This window comes from Sturnira hondurensis, unplaced genomic scaffold (assembly GCF_014824575.4).
Source record: "Sturnira hondurensis isolate 20B ecotype Veracruz unplaced genomic scaffold, ASM1482457v3 Scaffold0017436, whole genome shotgun sequence".
Lineage (NCBI taxonomy): Eukaryota > Metazoa > Chordata > Mammalia > Chiroptera > Phyllostomidae > Sturnira > Sturnira hondurensis.
The window spans coordinates 12,915,786-12,932,314 of NW_028090067.1; the positions used below are offsets into that span (position 1 = coordinate 12,915,786).

Consider the following 16,529-nt stretch of genomic DNA (forward strand, 5'->3'; position numbering starts at 1 on the left):
GTTAGTCGTTCTCTTCTAGGCTAAAGCTAAGCGGGCTAAATCCAGTAGTTTTTAGTATGATGTAGTTATCTTTTGTTTTGTTTGCCTAATTTGGGTCAGGTTCGGCTGCTTTAATGGATAAATCAGCTTGGAGCTTCACTCCCAGCTGTTAGGGGGAAAGATGTGCACAGCCGAGAAAGCCCAACGTGTTTAAATAAATACCACAACTGAACATTTGTAATGTCTCAGACTGAATTTGTGGATGTGCATTGAATAACTTTTATGTCGTAAAAGACAATCCCGAAGAATGGAACGTGGCAGTTTATCACTTATCCCGACAAACGCTTTACAGGGACAGCTGTCGGGGACAGAGGCGTGCTCGTCTCCGAGCGGAGCAGAGGTCAGTGGTGGCGCCCGAGTGCTCAGTGACCGCTAAGTGACCGTGCGTCTGTGCGCCGGCCCTCTAGTTCACAACAGTAAGAGCGTTAAGCGATTTCAGTTTCTAGTCCTGCTTTGCGTGGAGAACAGCGGACTTTGGAATCAGAAAGACTTGGATTCAGTGTCTACCTCTGCCATTTACCGCCTTTGTGTGGTTAACTGCTCTTAACCTTTATTTTCTCGGCCATAAAATGGGATGGTAACTCTTCCCAGGAGGCCGTGAGGATTAGATGAGCCTACTGTAGTGAAGGAGCCAGCACTGGGTCTGACGCGCGCTTAGCACTCGGATTAATGCCGTCGGCCATCCCCCCCCCAGCACTATAAACCACACAAACCCAAAGCTGAGGTTTCTCTTCTTTTCTTACACCGTCCACACCGGCTTCCCTTTCCTCCTGTTCCGCTCCAGCTTCACCCCGTTGATCAGGTGCTCTAACGACATCGATGGCATCACCGACTGGAAGTTCTCTAGGGTCAGTCCTCTGCACTAACGTTGCATTTAATTGGGAAGGGAAAACGGCCTGGAAGTTAGTGATTCAACTTCCAGAGTTTGCTTGACCATCCTGTTTCTCCCTGGAAACATCTAAGAGGCAAAAATCAAGCCTTGAAATCGGTAAAACCTCGGTGTTCATCGATGTTAACAACACTAAATTCTCTTCCTTCTTTCCTGTCTTACTTTATTAAAAAATCTGGGGCAGGACATTTTGCAAATAATACAACAAGGTACTTGACATTGATAGAAAACACTTTTAATTAAATACAGGGGACAGTAGCAGTGCATATAAAACACGAAATCCAACAATACACAGGGAGGGGAGAACCCTACAGAGCTGGAGGGGCTGGAGGTCTCTCCGCTGGCCACACCAATTCAAATCTGTACTTAAGAGCTGCTCCTGCACCTCATCAGAAGGGCACGCCTCGCTCTTGGCCACAGAATCTCACAAACACAGGGACACACAGCAGGCATTGAGACAGGAGCGCACATTCAAATGCCCATCCCTCCACACACACACCCTGAATCAACTCTAACCTAGTCTGCCTCCCCCTATCTCCAAGGACTTGAGAAAGCAAACTTTCAGCCTGAACCCTTGACGAGAACTTTACAACTCCAGCGCACACTGTCTTCTCCCTCTGGGCTTACAGGAGGTGGGGTTAAGGGCCATGTAATTGCTCAGGTGGATTCCAGGCAATCAGGGGACTGATTTCCCCCTCCACTCTTCATTTATCAGGTTCAGACCTTCCCAACCATAGAAGCTTGCTGGCTGTTTTAAAGATGATTCATACTTCAGGTCAGTGGAAACCAAAAGAAAATGCTGAAAAAGATGCAACAATGAAGATAAGGTTAAGCTTTGGGCACCTGCAGCCATAGGAGGTGGGTTTTCCTGAGGGGTGAGGGAGAGATGGTTTCTTTACCAGGTCCTGCTGTGTCACGTCCTCGCCTCCCTTGCCCCCCCTCCCCCGGTCGTGCCTTTGGCCATCTACACAAGCTGCTTCACTCTCTGAATCTTACTTTCCTCATATGTAAAATGGGACTGATGGTACCCGCCTTCCACGTGGTCTTGAGAAGTAAAGAAAATGAAGCACAGTTCAGTGCATCTGGTTCTGTGGTGTGAATAAATCTGGCAGCAAAGGGAAACTGGACCTGGTTTCATTTTAAAACTCAAGTTTAAATGCTTTTCATTATTAATTGCGAGCTTTAATAACCAAATATTTTGTTTATAAAGTTCCCTGAGCTGGGAAAAAACCAAAGCAGAACAAGATAAACAGCAAGTAAGCAAATAGAAAGAGGCTTATTCTGCTACAAAAAGAATTGGGGCAGTTAAGGGAATATTCACATTCTTACCTCAAGGACTTCGATATCCGAATTGACGAATGAGATTTTGTGTGGGTTGGGCAGAGGAAATCCTTGCTGCAATTTTGCTAAAATGTAAACCAAGATGTAAAACGCCTGGGCATGGGCACATCAAGTTTTGGCAAGCTTTTGAGTAAGAGACTAACAGGAAGCTTTGAGATAGTTTATCTTCTCATTCTCCCTAGTTCTCTGTTTTCATTTTCTCCAATCTGTCCCTAGCATTTCCTTGGAAGAATGGTTAATTAATCCATGTTCAACAAAAATGCACCTGCTATTATATGCATTTGGATGGCAGAAAAATGCTGGCACCTCATCCAACTTGTAGTTTGATAATAACTTAGTGGGTCCGAGAACCTCTTGGCCTCTGCTCCAAAGCATGTTTGAGTGAAGCCAAACTCCAGATGCTGCTGTGTGTGGACAGTGGTCATTTCACTGAGACTCTGTCTATCCAGAGGGCAGTCTATGTATGAGGACCACAGAGAACCACTGGCTGCTAGTGTGAGTCATGTCATTTCTGGCTGAAGGAGACTCTTCATTGCATAAGGAGAATGATTTCAATCTTTTCAACTCAACCAGAAATAGCCTTTCTTGCTGAGGCTTCAAGTAGAGTTGCTAACAAGGTTTGAACCTGGAATAACTAGTTTTGCAACCTTATCGTTGATGGTACAAACTTTGGAAATTCTGGCACCGGCCTGGGCTCATAACAACACTCGGGAAGTATAAGCTTCAGGTGGAAAGTCCCAAACAATCCCCAATGCTTAGCCAATGTCAGAGTCACGTCACTTCCCAAGTGCCTCTTACCATTGGCCAGTGGGAGGACGCCAAAGTGGAGGATGGAGGACAGAATATTTTCAAACCTCAAGACCTAAAGGGAAAGGGGAAACTAAGTCAGTTGCCAAATCAAGACATTTTTAAGGCACCATGCCTGGTTTGGACCACGCTTTCCCACACCTTCCCAGGACAGAGCGCTATCATTAGAATCTCCGGGCGGAGATACCAGTTCCAGCTTCCAGACCATGAGGGCTATTTTGTGGGAAACCGTGTTACAGAGTTCCCCGAGTTTTTCCTCCTTGAGGATAGACATTTCTGCTCCCCTCTACCCTGGACCATGGTGACAGTCAATGCAGAGGGACCACGTGGTGGCAGCAAACAAGGCAGCTTAGACACTACCAAGTGAGACACTAGAACAACTAATACATGTCCCAATCAGCAGTCTTTCCTTCACTTACTGGGAAGCCCAGCCACAGCAGATCCTCACATCATATCATGCTCCGCAGTTAATGGCATCGCCAGAACACCCAGTTTGTCACTCATGAACTATGGCAGTTGTATCATCTTAGCAAGATTCAGGTATTAAAAATAGAAGGACTATGATGAATATTCAATCGATATTTGTTTATTGAACTATGATTGAATTTATTCGTTTCTCTAGGCTTAGCGATAATAAAGACTTCCTCGCAACTTGGCGAGGGTGGCTCTGAAGCAGACTTCCAAGGTTTACCTCCTGTCTTTAACCCTTTATGGTGTGATCTTGGTAAAGTCCCTTGACCTCCCTTGCGCCTTAAGCTCCTCAACTGTAAAGTGAAGGTAACAGTACCAACTTCACAGGGTGTTGTTAGGGTTACACAAGTTATTATGCCCGGTGTGTAGCACTGCCATTTTTTCAGAAATGTCGTGATTAGTACACTTTGTTGTTGACACTAAGGAGTTTGGGTCTTCCTGGAGAACCTGGCCTCACTTTGACTCCTCTGGCTCAGGAAATCTTATTTATGAGACAGTCAGCTATGCATTCTCACTGACTATAGTCCGTCACCGACCTAATAGCTATGGCCCAGAGGTGCTCGTCCACGGTGACCCTACTTGAGGACCACTGCTCTAGAATACAAGTGCCATGAGGGCTGGGGGCCAATTAGTGATTGGCAGCTCTTCCTGAAACTTGGGGGCTGGTGGTACCCAGTTGTATGGTGTACCAGTCTTCCAGTCAGGAGGTCACCAAGCTGGGCTCCCCCAAAAGGCATCTATGCAACCAGCCTTGACCTCATTTTAGGAGGTGGCTAGAAAGCCTTCAAAGAGCAAACTTGACCATGGCCTAATAATTGACATAGAGCCTCATCCTTTGGGAACCTGGCTCTTAAATTTAACTATAGAGGATTATTTTATCCAAAGAGTGAAAGCTCCTTGAAAATACCTTTCCCCCCAAACACGATACAAGGTCTTAACAGTCTTGTGAGTTCTTTTTAAAGTCTTTTGAACAGATAAAAGTGCACTGGAGACGTCCTATGTTGTTTAAGAGTTAATGGACTAGTAGCTACATAAAAAACTTTATTTTTTAAAAAAATTTAAAAACTATTTATTTATCTTTAGAGGCAAATGGAAGGAGAGAGGAAGAGAAACATCAATGTATGGTTACTTCTCGTGCATCCCCTGCTGGGAATTGGCCCCTGCCAGGAACTAGCCTGCAACCCAGGCATGTGCCCTGACTGGGAATCGAACCGTGATCATCCGGTTCGCAGGCCCATGCTCAATCCTCTGAGCTACACCAGCCAGCTTACATAAAGAACTTTAAAGTTAAAATCTGCTCTCACTGCACTCATGGGAAAAACAAGCCCTACTCTGCAGTACAGAAAGCACCCCCCCACCCCCCTTCTGTGTAGGACAACTGTTCTCCCTGGAACTCAAGAGATCTGTTTCCTACCTCGATATTGCTGCGTTTGGACTCTGGCAAAGAGAGGCGGAACCTGAAAATGAAACAACAAACCAATAGGAAAAGGTTAGAGGAAGAATATTTTAAAACAGCCTTTTCAGTAGAAAGAAACAAAAGAAATAGGGTTTTAAAAAAAATTTTTAGCTCAATAAGCTGCTATTTAAAAACACCCGATCGGGTAAGGACACTATGTTCTACTCCATCTTTACTTCCATATTTGTTGCTTCAGAAGCAGAGCAGGAATAACAGACGGCTGGGGTTCCCCAAGGGCATCTGCTCTGTGGGACTTACTGTCCACAGCCCGGAAGGCAGACTGGTCTTAAGAAACAGTTTTCAGTCTACAAGCCATACACCGTGAAGTGCCCAGTCTCATCTGGTCTCTGGTCTCTGACACTAAGCAGGGTTGGGCCTGGGTCATGCTTGGCTGGGAGAACATTTTCAGGTCCCCTTGCTCTGAACTCAACCTCATAACTTCTCTGATCCAGGCTGGTTCCTTGTTAATAAACATGCCAGTGAGGATGGTGATGGCAATGACCCTAGATAACATGTCTTGGTGTAGGAGATTTAGAAACATTTTAAAGTTTAATCGTTACAATAACTCTGGCTAGATGCAGTCATTGTTGCCCCTTTTTCAGACGAGGAAACTGATGATTGGAGAAGAGAATTAAATTGCCCAAGTCATAGAGTTAGCAACGATGGATTTGGAGGACAAACCTCACTCTATTTGACCCTAAACTCTATGCTCAGTTAAGGCCACAGGTCTGAGAAGGCTATGTCATATATTATATATATACATACATGCACATATATATATGACATGGTAGAGGAATATATATATATATTTATTATCTGCTCAATCATAACACATAGGCACCAAAGGTGACACAGTGCAATTGTTAAAGGCGCTGTGGGGGAGATGTGAGGGGATGCCTCCCGCTGGCCACACCACCTCTCAGCATGGACACGGTAGATCAGGTTATAAATTCGACCTATGAGAAGGTGAAACAACACACTGGCGAGTTTTCTTTCCTTTTTTCATCACAACCCCAAGCCATGATTGGCCACTTCAGGACCACCTGCTGTAAGTGGGGTTGTCAGGGGTTTCCTGAGAACCGACTGTCCTTCCCACCCAAGGCCATCTTCTCTCCCTCTCCTTGTTCTCTAGGCACACTCACCAGATTGGTTTACTAACGGAGGAGGTGTCTCACTACCTGCAGACAACCAGGCTGAGGGAGGAGAGAACTGTTTGGAAAAGTATGCAAGTGCAGCTCAGGCCACTAGGTGGCGACCGACTTCAGTCCTTTGATTTTCCGTTTTCTACCAGGCCCCTAACCTGCTTCTTGAAGCCTTGACACTAGAAACGAATTTTTATCACAGAACCACAGAGTCCTTGGGGGAGAAATGGAGCTCAAATAGCCCTACAGTGAAAACATACAGAAATACAGCCTATTTTAAAAAGTTTTGGAGAATACTGTCCTGATTGAAAACCAGAGCTAAAGTGCAAACTCTTAAGCATGGCGCAAGACCCTTTATGATCGGGGTCAATACAGCAAAGATGACACGATGAAGGTCAAGAGGACCAAAGCACAGGCACTCACACCACCATTCCTCCAACCCCATGGCCACAGCAGACACTGAAAATCGATCCTGCACTCAAGACTCTGTCGTAATTGTTTATCTCTTTGCCCTCTGACGGTGCACTCCTTGAGGATACAGATTTAGTCTTTGTATTTCCACAGTGAGCACAGAGCATGGAATGTGAAGACAGTGTTCATTCCCTCCTTCCTTCCTTCCTTCATTGACTCACTGATTCATTCCAGCAGACATTCATTGAATGCCTGATACATGTCAGCCCCAGGACAGGTGCTGCAGACAGGACTGTGAGCAAAACCGGACACAACCACCGCTCTCATGGAGCTTCCTGCCTAGTGGGGGGCAGACACTAATGGAATAACCCCACTGATGAAGGCTTTCTTGCAGGTTGAGGTAAATGCTCTGACGGAAAGTAATCCATTCATGGAAGCAAATGCGGAAGGAACCTGATCTTACTAGGTGGGTAGAGGAAGTTTTTCCAGAAAGGGAAATATGTCCTTGAGCTAATGTACGAAGGATGAGCAGGGTTAAAAAGGCAAAGTAGGGAAGGAAGAGGGAAGGGGTCTGAGCAGAGGTTGCAGAGGCGCCGTGGAGGGAACAGAGAGCCTGGGGGAGAGAGTACAGCATAATGATGCAAAAGAAACAGACAGGGCTGACCAGGCTGGGTTTCTCAGGCCATGTTAGGATTCTAACATTAATCCCAAGACCAAGGAAACTACAGAAGGTTTCTAAGAAGGAAGATAATGTCTGTGTTTTGGAATGGTCACTCTGGCTGCGGTATGGAGGAAAGACTGGCAGGCCAAGAGGTTTTTCCAGGTGCTCGTTCCATGCTCAGTAATGTGCTGTGCCGTGTGCAGAATTCTGTATTTATATGAGGGACGGAGAGAAGCTGTGTGTGCAAGAAGCAATTAGAGAACAACGCAAAGCAGTGTGTGTTCAGGTGCTCTCTGGTGAGTTTATATACCACTCTGTCTTGCTGCAGGAATTCAAAGGTGTGAAAGGTAAAAAAGCCAGCATGGTATGTGTGTGTGTGTGTGTGTGTCTGAGAGAGAGAGAGAGAGAGAGAGACACACACACACAGACAGACAGGTGGAGGGAGAAATAAAACGTCCTTTCAGAGAAGCGCTCTGTACAACATCTTGTCCCTCAGCACCCAGTATTATAATTGCCTGCCATTCTGAGTGTTTATCTCACCAGGATGTGGATTTGGAAGGTAGAAACCATTGCTCTCTCTACTCTCTGTATCATGAACAGTGCAGAGCACATAATAGGTGCCTAATAAAATCTCACTGACTGGATATGTGGATAAGTGAGTAGATAAAGGAGATGGGCAGGGGACTGTTTATTGGAATTGAGGTCACTCGAGGGTGAGCCAGAGTGTTCATTTTAAGGAACTATGGGAAGTAGGGCTGGCTGGACTGAAAGGCAGAACCAGTAATGGGGAGCCTGAAAGCCCCAGGCTGTGGATTTAATCCCACGATGAAAGTTTTTGAGGGGAGGAATGTGTGGAGCCTATTCCAGTGTATAAGGATGAGGAAGAGTTCCTCAGAGTTTTAATTTCGTTGCCTTCTGTGGTCTGGAAATCCTCCCCGCCCCCGCCCCCCGCCCCTGCCCCAGTTAGGGAGAAAGGGAAGAAGTCACTTAGGGTTTCCTCCTCCCATGGGGCCCCCCCACTGTGGCATTTCTCTGTTCTGGCTTCAACAGTGGCTCAGAGGAAGGGTGGAGCTGGAGGTCAACCCAGGTGGCAAGTCTGAGCTCTGCTGTCCTGTCCAAAGCACAGTTCCAACAGAAACTGAGGCCATTCTCCCCAGACCTGTTTTCCTTTCTGGGTTTTTCTCCAGATGGCTCACCTGGGGAAGTATTTATCCGCCCAAGCTGTGAGGAGTGGAGTAAGGTGGTGATTCTATCTGCTCGTAGTCAGCCGTATTTGCATTTTCTGATGGTGCTGCCTGGGAGGGGTTGTCGGGCCTGTGTGTGTGTTGATGGGGATGGGGTGGGGTGCAGTTTGGGAGCATCCAGAGCCTCAATCATGGCAATGTCAAAAAAATGATCTAAAATTCTAAATGATTCAACAGTAATGTACATTGCTTCAAGCTTTGCTTGTGATTAAGAGAAGAGGGTTAGAATTACGTCACCTGGATGAGGACCAAATAAGGGAAAGTGTCATTTAAGTTGGCCTCTGAAGTAACCTCAAAATGTCTACAGTGTGGGCCAACCTGCGTTGGGGTCGCCTCCGTATAGAACTGTGTTGGGAACAGCATTCTCTGCGGCAGACAGAGCAGGAAGAGTCTGGTTTGTGATTCTGAGCGCCGGGTCCACAGCTTTAGGACCATCCTGGCTTGTCATGTCCCCTGGGACAATGTCCCCATGTCCCCTGTTCCTTGGTCAAAACCTGATCTTAGAATGGGGAAAGAAATGAAATACTCCTACTAGAAGTAACAGACCTTTCTCGGACACCGATTTGTGCTGGGCATTGCGTCTGTCACACATGACCCCACCTGCCCACAGAACAACTCTACAGAGAGGGGCCTGTTTTGCTGCTGAGGAAACGGATACTTAGGTTAATTAACTTCCTCAAGGTCCTGCAGTTCCAAATGACTGAGGCAGAATTCAAACTCAGGTATACCTGTCCCCAGAGCCTGTGCTCTTAACTGGACCCAAAGAGGTCAAGTTTATTGTATATACTCCCAGGTTTTGCTTTCTTTATCCTTCCTTTACCCAGTCCTTCAATGTAACAAGAAAGGGGCTATGTCCAAAACCGGTGTGTTCTCTCCTGTTGATGCTTTACCCTGGGAAGGGATGTGCTGCCTGCTTCAGTTCAGTGGGACTCCATGCTCATGGGTGTCTGCTCCTAGGCTGGGGTGTTTATTTTCTCAGTCTTAGGTCTAAGTGTCTTAGGTCTTAGGTCTTATCTTCTATGTCTTAGCTTTTCACTACATCGAAGGCACGATAATGTGGGAAGTAAACACTCAAGGCTTTGAAAACAGACTCATCCAGGTGCAAGTTCTGGCTCAGCTATTCTGTGACTTGGGTAAGTCATACAACCTCCAGAAACTGAAATGTGGACATAGTAATACCTACCCCTGGGCTAGTCATTCAATCAGCAGACATTCATTGAGCACTGTGCCAGTCCTGGAGATACAGGGTTGTGAGGTTGAAAGAAATAATACACATGCAGCGCTTGGTACAGAACCAGTAGACAGTACAGTCTCAATAATAAAGAGTGAGATTTCCGGTCAAGAAAGAGGCATAGGTAAACATGGCTCACCTCCTTGCACAGCCACAGAAAAAAGTTACAATAAACTACAAAACAACTATCACCCAGAATCATTAGAAAATCAAGCTGTATGGAAGGCTGATAACCAAGGAATTAAAGCAATTACATCCATCCAGATGGGTAGGAGGGCAGAGATGCGGAGACAGGAGCTGCAGAATGGGGAGTCCCACACCCATGTGTGGTAGACAAAAATCGGGAGGCATAGGTCAGAAGCGAGAGACTCCAGCCCCACATCAGACGACCCGGCCCAGGCTTCCAGTGCCAGGAAGTAAGTCCCCATAACTTCTGGCTGTAAAAACCAGTGGGGGCTGGGCAGCAGAAGAAACTGGGGGATTCTCAGGCACCTCCTCTAAAGGGCCCACAATGGACTTATGGAGAGTCACTCACTCTGGGCTCCAGCGTGGGGGCAGCAGCTGGAAGGGCAACAGTAGCATGTAGGAGCAACTGAAAGTGTCTGGCATCAGAGCAAGAGCCAGGGGACAGCTTCCTTCTGGACAAAACTCCAGAGGCCAGGCAGTGGCCATCGTCCCTTTTCTGAGCCCTCCCCCCAACAGCCATAGAACGGCGACACCATATCTGAGATTCCATCAACCTGGTCCACATAAGTAGCCACCACTGCCGCCCACCCCCCTCACCCCCACCCCAGCAATTACCTAAGGTTCTACCCCATCCAACTTACTGGTTCACTTTTCTACAATAGGCCCCACTACTAAGACAGGCAATCAAAGCAGTTCTACCTAATATAGAGAAGCAGACACAGGAAGACTGCCAAAATGAGGAGACAAAAAATATGGCCCAAATGGAAGAAAAGAACAAAATCCTAGATAAAGAACTAAACAAAATGAAGGTATACTTATCAGATGTAGAGTTCAAAATACTGGTTATTAGGATGCTCAAGGAATTCATTGGGTACTTTGACAGCATAAAAAAGACCCAGGCAGAAATGAAGGTTACACTAAGTGAAATAAAGAAAAATGTACAGGGAATCAACAGTGAAGTGGATGAAGCCAGAAATCAGATCAATGACTTGGAGCATAAGGAAGGAAAAAACAGCCCTGGCTGGTGTGGCTCAGTGGATTGAGTGCCGGCCTGTGAACCAAAGGGTCACTGGTTTGATTCCCAGTCAGGGCACATGCCTGGGTGGTAGGCCAGGTCCCCAGTAGGGGGTACATGAGAGGCAATCACACATTGATGTTTCCCTCTCTTTCTCCCTCCCTTCCCCTCTCTCTAAAAATAAATAAATTCAACCTTTAGAAAAAGAAAAAAAAATATTCAATCAAAACGGCAAGAAGAAAGAAGAATCCAAAGAGATGAGGATAAAGTAAGGAACCTCTGAGACAACTGCAAATGCACCAACATTCGAATCACTGGGATACAGAAGGAGAAGAGAAGGGGCAAGAAATTGAAAACTTATTTGAAAAAATAATGACAGAAAACTTCCCTCACTTGGTGAGGGAAATAGACATACAAGTCCAAGAAACACAGAGAGTTCCAAACAAGATGGTAATTAAAATGCCGAAGGCTAAAGATAAAGAGAGAATCTTAAAAGCAGAAAGAGAAAAGCAGATAGTCACCTACATGGGGGTTCCCATAAGACAGTCAGGTGATTTCTCGAAAGAAACTTTGCAGGCTAGAAAGGACTGGCAAGTATTCAAGGTGAAGAAAAGCAAGGACCTGCAACCTAGGTTAGTCTATCCAGCAAAGCTATCGTTTAGAATCGAAGGGCAGAGAAAGTGCTTCCCAGATGAATTAAAGCTAAAGGAGTTCATCATCACCAAGCCATTATTGTATGAAATGTTAAAGGGACTTATTTAAAAAGAAGATCAAAATGATGAACATTAAAATCACAATAAATCCACAACTATCAATAATTGGATCTGAAAAACAAACTAAGCAGAACAGAAACAGAATCATAGATATGGAGATCATTTGGAGGGTTATCTGTTGGGAGGGAGGAGAAGGAGAATGGGGGGAAAGGTGGAGGGATTAGGAAGTACAAATTGGTTGGTACAGAATAGACAGAGGGACATTAAGAACAGTCTAGGAAACTAGCACGACCCATGGACATGAACTAAGGGGAGGTGCTGGAGGGGATGGGGGGTACTGAGTGGAGGAGGACAAAGGGGCAAAATTGGGACAACTGTAGTAGCATAATCAATAAGTTATATTAAAAAGAGTGATCATAAGTAGTAGAACGAAAGGTGATTTCACCAAGTGCCATCACTGGGCAGGAGACGGGAATGAAGTGTTTTCTGAATAGGGGAATTGCTGAAATGATTTTGTATGATTGAGCACCACTTTCCCCTGGCTGAGGCCGGCCCCAGATTTTAAGTAATAGCCACAACCAACATTTCTTGAACACATAACATGCACTTTACATGTATTGACTCATATATTCCTCACAACAACCCCTGAAGTAGGATTTATTTTATCCTCATTTCAAGAGGAGGAAACAGAGGACCAGAGAGGTTAGGAAACTTGCCTGAGACTCCACAGCTAATGGGAGTTAGCTCCCCAGCATGGGCTGGGGTCTGAACCAAACAGCCTGACTGCAAAGCCTGTGATCCTGCTACCTCTCTGAACTCACCACTCTGGATATGCCTCCGCTTGCTGCACCTCACGTCTATGCAGCCCACCCTGAGCAGCTCCAGAAAGAGGCTCCTCCAGGCAGGGGCTGGCTAGGAAGGCCGGGGTATTCTGGAGAGCTGTATTTGGAGACACTGTGTTCCCTGGTTCTTCTCAGAGAGGTTTCACTGATCCCCGCCCACTTTCCACCTCTACCTGCTGTGTCTCTCTGACAACACTGAGGATGAAACCAGCCCTTCCTGACAAGCAGTGTTTTTGCCCAGGAAGCCCAGGAGAGGAGACACCGCCTGGGGTGGCCTGTGTGGGTGGTTGGACTACTGCTCTTGCTGACAAAGGCTCAGGCTTCTCTTTCAGCACTGTCTCCTCTCCTTGGCAACATCTTGCTGCTCACTTTGCCTGAAGCTTGAGTGAGGCCTGGCCCACTCAGGCCCCAGTCTGCTCACTGCCTGAGGTCTGCTATGGCACCCCCTGCAGGACCCACCCTCAGACTGACTGCAGGCAACCTGTGCATTTGCATAGGGCCTCGGCTCAGAAGGGTTCCTGCTTGGTTGAATGCCCTGCTGTCTCCATCTTGAAATTCTACATAATTTTTGAACAAGAGGCCTGCACTTTCATTTGGCACTGGGTCTTGCAAATTACGTAGCTGGTCCTGCTCAGATCCCGCTAAGACCTCAGGATGCAGGATGCCTCCCCAGCCAAGAATCTAAAGGAGAATCTAAATCCTGACAGTAAACCAGATCGCTGCTCAAGTGCAAATGTCATTTCTACCTGCTTAGGAGCTTGCTGCCCTAATTGGCAGCCCTGCCCCGTGCTCCCCATCACTCCAGATGCCCAGCCTGCCTGTCAGCCCTTTCCTCTCAGCCTTCAAACAGATGCAGGTCTCACCTGCACCACAGTCCTGCTGCTCGGGCAAACTGCGTTCCTTTCTCTCCTTTCTCTTGTGGCTGGCTCAGCGGCTGCCCGCCACCTCCTCACCTTCTGTCCTTTCCCTCCTCATCTGCTCTCGGGCTCAACCATTCAAACTGCCACCCCAAAGACAAGACATCAAGGTTCAGAGTTTCATGAGCTTTGATCTTCTAGGAAAAGGGGCCACATTATGACTTCTGGGGGCCCAAGGCATTTTTGACTTTGGGAGTCTTTCCTCCATTAAAAAAGTGTTACAAATATAAAAATAAGTATAATTCTCACTGGATTGTATTCATTTTTTAAATTCTTATTTTAAAATATATTAAAACATTCTCATGGATCCCTGAAGTATTGTGGGCTCTAGGCACTGTGCCTATTAAGCCTAATGGAGAAATAAGTCCTGTTTTACAGGGCTGAAAAAGTTGAGTAAACCCTTCTTGGAATCTTGTGTCTTTGGGAAACCACACTATTTTTTCCCCTTTTCATTGGGTAAACAATGTACAGTGGACTCTTGAACAACATGGTTTTGAACTGTGTGAATCCACTTATGTGCAGATTTTGTTCAAAAACACGGCTGGTCCTCTGCGTCCATGGATTTCCCATCTGTAGATTCAGCCAGCCAGTATTTGAACAGTATTTCTGACCTGTGGTTGAGAATCCACAGATGTGGAGGACTGACCATATGTGTCATTCTACGTCACTTCATAGAAGGGACTTGAGCATCCTTGGAGTTTGGTATCTGTGGGGTATTCTCGAACCAATCCCCATCAGACACCAAGAGCCAACTGTAGTTAAATTTTGGGGGAGTCAAAATTGTAGCAAATTTTTGACTGTGCAGCGTGGGGGAGGGGTGCCAATACTCCTAACCCCTGTGTTGTTCAAGGGTCAGCTGTAGTTATAAAGACAATTTTAAGGAAAAATGCAACTCTCATAATGCAACTATTCACTTCCTTGTCCAGGTGGAAGACTATTTTACAAGGCTGCCTGATGTGTTTATATGGTTCCATATTTTGCTCGTTCCACTTATATTATTTTAATGGAAACATCTTAACATGTTTCTACCATAGTCCTGACAACTGTTTAGTTGACTGATGGTGGTTGACTTGCTTCCCCCTCTGCTGGTTTCTTGTTCTCTCTGGACTCTGCCTTCTCTGTCTGTTTTGTTCTTTGTCTGTTTCTTCCTATCACAGATTTAATCTAGGCCATCTGACCACCCCATATATCCTCCCCACAGGTGTCTGACTCACAGCTTCAACTGTGGGCTCTGCAGGGCTGAGGAAAGTGGGCCATTCTTCCAAATGGCCATTCGTGTTCAGTGATCTGTGCATACCACCTGTCAGGCCCTTTCACACTGCGTGACTTGCACTGGGAAGCCAGCCAGGTCATGTGGCGTGGGCCTGTGAAACTCTTCCCGATAGTAATGGCATCCAAGTGTCAGAGCCTGAAGGTATCTCAGGAGTAATTCAGTTCAACTTCAGTATTTTACAGGTAAGAAAACTGACTCTCAGAGGTTAATAGACTTGATCATGGTTAAAAAATCAGTGAGCAAGGATTTGAAACTTCATTCCTTGACCTCCAAGTTTCATGCTCTTTCCTCAATGGCACACTTCCTGAATTTGTTAAGTAGAAATTTTACTTTCACAGTGCTGTACCATTGGAATGTGCATTTATATTATAGAATTATATTTATAATTATTGTGTTGCCTCTTTCAGTTTAATATTGTTTAATGGGAAGAGAAAAGAAAAACTTGGCAACACATTTTGAAGTCCCTACTTTGAAGTTATCTGGACTATTGCAGGTAAAGTGCTTAGGTGATTCCTGTTCTATCTAATAGTAGCGTTGCTTGGTCTGTTGATGTCCACTTGGTCTCTATGGTCTGTTGATTCACTTATGATGAAGTTTCCCAACAGTTAAGTCGATAGATCTTACCTGTTCAGAGACAAGGAGCAGACCAGTCTTTGTCCCAAAATAACCAGGCCAACACTGGTACTAGCAACCTGCAGGCAACAAAAGCATTGATTACTAAGAGGAATGCATCTCTCTGGCCACAGGTTGGCCATTAATATCATTCCCTATAGTGGAAACACAATCAACTTCACTTTCCCTCTCATTCCAAGAGATATTAGAAAGAAATAGTTCTAAAAAAATACTCTTTTAGGTAAGAAAGCTAATAAGTATAAAGACTTTCTGTTTGAGGATCTCCTTTAAACTATTTTTCTATTTTCTCCTCATCTCTATGTACTCTGTGTGTGTGGGGGGTGTATTTTGCTTAGGTTCATTGTATTAGTCCCCTTTTATCAAATTGCATGTGGCCTTCATCTCCTCAGATAAACTTGAATTCCACCTTAACTTATTTTGAGGAAAAAAAAATGGCTACCAATGTAACTGAAGCAGAAGGATGGGAGCACAGGACATGGAGAAGGGTACAGAGCTGTTTGGCAAAGTGTGGGGGTTGAGCACCGGCCTTCCACATGTCTCTCCAACCCCATTCTCAACTCTGCCCTTAGCCCTAATTGATGAATCACTTCCCACCCTTCCGAGCATTTAGGAAACCACTGCTGGCCGGTGTTCTGCTACAGGAACAGGGTTGGTACCCACAGGCTGCCCATCTGGGCCCCAGACTTACAAAGTCCATGGACACGATGGTTTCAGCAGTTGAGTTCTCAGACTTGGTGAGTATCACGATGGAGGCAGGGATGTCCAGGGTGAAGTTACCTGGCAGTAAGTTGACCACAGGAGGCTCCGTTGCCATGATCCGAAACATGAAGGGCTGAGACAAGATGTAGATATCTGCAATCTGCCCGTGTTCGGGGTGGGGGGGAGAATCACAGAGATCAGGAGTTGTGAGTTGATGAGGGACAATCACAAATTTGGGGTGGCTTATGGTGATTAAATCTTACATCATGCAGTCAGAATAGAAAAAAAGATCTCTAATGAAAACAACAATAACATGCAACACCCCCCCCCCCCAAATAATAACAGTGGAGGCTTATTGAAGACATAGTATGCAGGCACCACGTCAGGGCTATCTATAGTATCTCATTTAATCGTCACAAAATCCCTGTGAGGCAGGTTCTCCCCATTTCACAGATGAAGAAAGCGAGTCTTAGAACGGTTAGGTGATCTTTTCACGGTCCCAGGTGAGTAAGTTGCAGAAGTGGGATTCAAACCCAGGTCTGTGTGATACAAGCTCCTT

At 45.8% G+C, this 16,529-nt stretch overlaps 1 protein-coding gene across 1 annotated transcript in view; it reads right to left on the bottom strand.

Annotated features, from left to right (window-relative positions):
- Positions 1-1,153: 1,153 nt before the first annotated feature.
- Positions 1,154-16,529, bottom strand: part of BPIFC (BPI fold containing family C) — a 37,020-nt gene continuing 21,644 nt past the window's right edge. The window contains exons 11-16 of the mRNA XM_037067913.1: positions 15,960-16,130; positions 15,263-15,330; positions 4,962-5,004; positions 3,068-3,131; positions 2,258-2,334; positions 1,154-1,727 (exon numbers count right to left, since the gene is read on the bottom strand). Of these exons, the coding sequence (XP_036923808.1) occupies positions 1,605-1,727; positions 2,258-2,334; positions 3,068-3,131; positions 4,962-5,004; positions 15,263-15,330; positions 15,960-16,130 (546 nt within the window). The 3' untranslated portion in view covers positions 1,154-1,604. The remainder of the gene's footprint in view (positions 1,728-2,257; positions 2,335-3,067; positions 3,132-4,961; positions 5,005-15,262; positions 15,331-15,959; positions 16,131-16,529) is intronic.